This window comes from Sciurus carolinensis, chromosome 2 (genome assembly GCF_902686445.1).
Source record: "Sciurus carolinensis chromosome 2, mSciCar1.2, whole genome shotgun sequence".
NCBI lineage: Eukaryota > Metazoa > Chordata > Mammalia > Rodentia > Sciuridae > Sciurus > Sciurus carolinensis.
The window spans coordinates 120,911,931-120,915,644 of record NC_062214.1 but is presented as its reverse complement, the minus strand read 5'-3'; the positions used below and the strand labels follow the sequence as shown (position 1 = coordinate 120,915,644).

Below are 3,714 nucleotides of genomic sequence, written 5' to 3'. Positions count from 1 at the left end.
GAGCCCAGGGTATTCGGTTCAGGTGGTTCTTACTGATAAAGTGGTTTAGAAAGTTGGGTAAGGAAAAAAATAAGTAAATCTATCAGACTGAATTCTGTAAAGTTGATAATACTTAACCATCTTTTTATCTACTGGAACAGTTTTCTATAGTTCTTACTAATAAGTACATATAAACCCAATGATTAATAATTTATTGACAACCATTAAAGATAAACATCTTTTAGATTGTTCCTAGACAAATGACTAAAAATCAGGCTTCCCATGGATTTTTATCTTGCTTCTTGCCTTTCTATTCAAATGTACATAATATCTTTTTTATGTACTGATTTTTATTTTATAAATGAAATTGAATGCCTTCCCCTGTTAGAAGTACCATGTATGTCTTAATTCTTTATCGTGGGCATTTAGGTTATTTCTAATTTTTCTTTTTATAAACAACATGTAGCAGGTGAGCTTATATCTTAAGTTTTAACTTATTTTTGTTAAGATGCTAATTTAACTAATTTAACACTAATTTAATTCTTAAGACTAAGTCGTAAGTCAAGGAAATTTTAATGTCTACATTGGGCCTTCTAGAGACAATGTATCAATTTACAGTCTCATTATTAGTAGAGGACAGTGTCTATATCCTCATAGCTTCATCCATAGACATCAGTGTTTTAAGACCAACAGTTTATTATGTACAACATAGCACCTCATGATATCCTATTTATATTTCAAGTGTGGATTTCACTTTTAATATAATTATTGACTATCTGCATTTAACCTTTTGACAACAGTCTTTATATGTCTATTCACATTTATATGATTTACCATACTCCTTTTCTTTATCAATATGGAAGAAATAATCTTATATTAAATATGTTAGTGATTGGTCTGATATTTTGCAACTGTTTTCTACAATTTGTTTGAACTTAAACTATGCATCTTTGTTTATAAGTCCAGAACATCTTACCCATCAGTTGTAATGACACTGTTCTACAGAGTCTTAGCAAGCACCACTATGACAGATCACCTTGCTATAGTACTATTCTTTTCCTTATGTTATCAGAACACATATGCAGTGTAGCTGTTTATGTAGCTCCACCTGAAATCAGGATCTGTGTCCTACCTGGGAGCATGACATAATTCCTGAGACATAGTAGATGATTAGAAGTATTAGTCCAGTGGATGAAGGATGGCACAAGTTTTCAAAACACATTGTAGTTACGACAAATGATTTTTCTTTAATTCAGACTTTGAAAACAACTAAAATCTGCTATTTTCAATATTTGTTCCTAAAAAATTCTTTTTATAATTATTTTGCTTTTGGTCTTTTAGGTAATGCCAGACGAACTCAATGTATGAAACAAATTACACTGAGGTATATGAATTTGTGTTTCTTGGACTTTCTACCTGCAGACCAGTGCAGCATTTCCTCCTTGCCTTCTCTGCAGTGTTCTACCTCACCATTGTTCTGGGAAACACCCTTGTTATGATTACAGTGACTCTGGATACTCATTTACATTCCCCCATGTACTTCCTTTTAGGAAACCTCTCATTTATTGATTTATGTCTTTCTACCTTAATGGTTCCCAAGATGATGTCTGACCTGTACTCTGGACACAATACCATATCATTCCAGGGGTGTGTCATGCAGATTTTTGTCCTTCATATCCTGGGTGGATCTGAGATGGTGCTCCTGGTAGCCATGGCCTTGGAGAGATATGTGGCCATCTGCAAGCCCCTCCACTACCTGACCATCATGAGCCCATGGATGTGCAGTTTGCTCCTGTCTGGCGCTTGGCTTATTGGTATCATTCATTCGGTGGTACAGTTAGCTTTTGTTGTCCATTTGCCTTTCTGTGGTCCTAATGAAATAGATAGCTTTTACTGTGATCTTCCTCAATTTATCAAACTGGCCTGCTCAGACACCTACAGCATGGAGTTCATGGTGACTGCCAACAGTGGGTTCATTTCCTTAGGCACCTTCTCCTTGCTGATCATCTCCTATATCCTCATCCTGTTCAGTGTATGGAAACGCCCTTCAGGAGGATTGTCCAAGGCCCTCTCTACCCTTTCAGCTCACGTCTCTGTGGTGGTTTTGTTTTTTGGACCATGCATCTTTGTTTATATGTGGCCATTTCCCACGGTGCCAGTGGATAAGTTTCTTGCCATTGTGGACTTTCTGATCACACCTATCCTGAATCCTGCAATTTACACACTGAGGAACAAAGACATGAAGCTGGCAATGAGGAGACTGATTGGTCAGCTCCTGGGTCTGAGGAAAATCTCCAAATAACTTACAAGAACTCAAGTGGTACCTTCTATAAACTCTACTGTAAACATAAGTGTTTAAAGGACTGCTATCTTGAGACAATTTATTTTCCTTTACTCAGAAGTTCAAATACTTTAGTTTATTTAAGTGAATAAGCAATAATATGATCATATTTAATGGTTGTCTATGGGTAATTTTACATATCTTAAGAATTAAAACTAAATTTTGTGTGTGGATGATATTTTTATTATTCCTTGGAAAATCAAATTTTTACATAAATTCCAATTCACAGTTTGTATTTGCAAAGCTACTGGTTTGAGATCTTCCTCTCTCATTGGGTTGAATAATATTCTCATCTAAAAAGATTGACTATTTTTCATCATGTTATTTTTTAGCAAACAAGGTAGGTTGACATTCTATATTGATTAATTTTATTATTCCTTCTTTTCCTTCCCCTATCCTATTACTTGTATTAATAAATGCACTATTACTCTAATGTTTTGAAATAAATTTAACTTCTTTAATAAAACAGATATTGTTTAATATTCACATACACAAAAAAATAATAAAGTCAGTAAAATTGAGAAAGGAACAATCAATAGGACCTTGAGTGCCATTTTGTTATCTGCTCACTAAGAAGACAATGTTAGTTGTCTTCTCTCATCCTTGAGTTTATGCCCTTTAAATGTGTACTGGCATAACAAGCTATGAATTTAGAAGCAACATTCAGCTAATGAAGAAATACTATTTGGGAATTGAAAAACTACTAAAGACAGGGGCCTCAGATGTAATCTTGCTTAACATGGATCCAGTACAGGAATGAATACCACTATAAGTGCCACCATGAAGTCTGTGCTTTTAGACTCCTTGGCCTGGAAACTGACCAGCACACAGAATAGCACAATTCCTTTTGTAAGATTTAGTTATGAACATTGTATTATTATATTGAGATGGAATTTACTTCTTTCTAACTTCATATTATATTGCTCATTTTATAATCTGAAATTTCACATAATAAAATATCTTTCATAGTGCCTGTTTTTTTCATATTTGAAAATGAAAGTGATCCTGCTAAGCAGGTTAAATATTCATCTTAAGCTGAATCTTAAAATTCTTTTAGACAAAATTCCCTATTTTGAAATTTTCATCATTTTTTATAAGATGACCTAGAATATCAACTTAACATCAAACACCCAATAAATTATTCATGGATTATTTCACAATATTATTAATTTTTTCAGAAGTTATAAGAAGAGCACTTATAAATTAGAGTAGTTTCTTATTCATGTAGCATCAAAATCAGACAACCTCCATTTAAATTAATTAACTGGAAGCTTTTAAGCAGAACAGTTTGAAAACATGCTAGACTATATTATAATTTGTTGAGATTTTTCAATATATTCTCCAAAATTGTTCCAGGGATTTCATCAAAGTGGTCATCAATATCTTCAAGAAGC

General features: G+C 33.4%; 1 protein-coding gene across 1 annotated transcript; it reads left to right on the top strand.

Annotated features, from left to right (window-relative positions):
- Positions 1-1,339: 1,339 nt before the first annotated feature.
- LOC124976447 (olfactory receptor 4F15-like) lies at positions 1,340-2,281 on the top strand. Its single transcript, XM_047539320.1, has one exon. It carries the CDS (start codon positions 1,340-1,342, stop codon positions 2,279-2,281), a length of 942 nt encoding a protein of 313 aa, XP_047395276.1.
- The last annotated feature ends 1,433 nt before the right edge of the window (positions 2,282-3,714 follow it).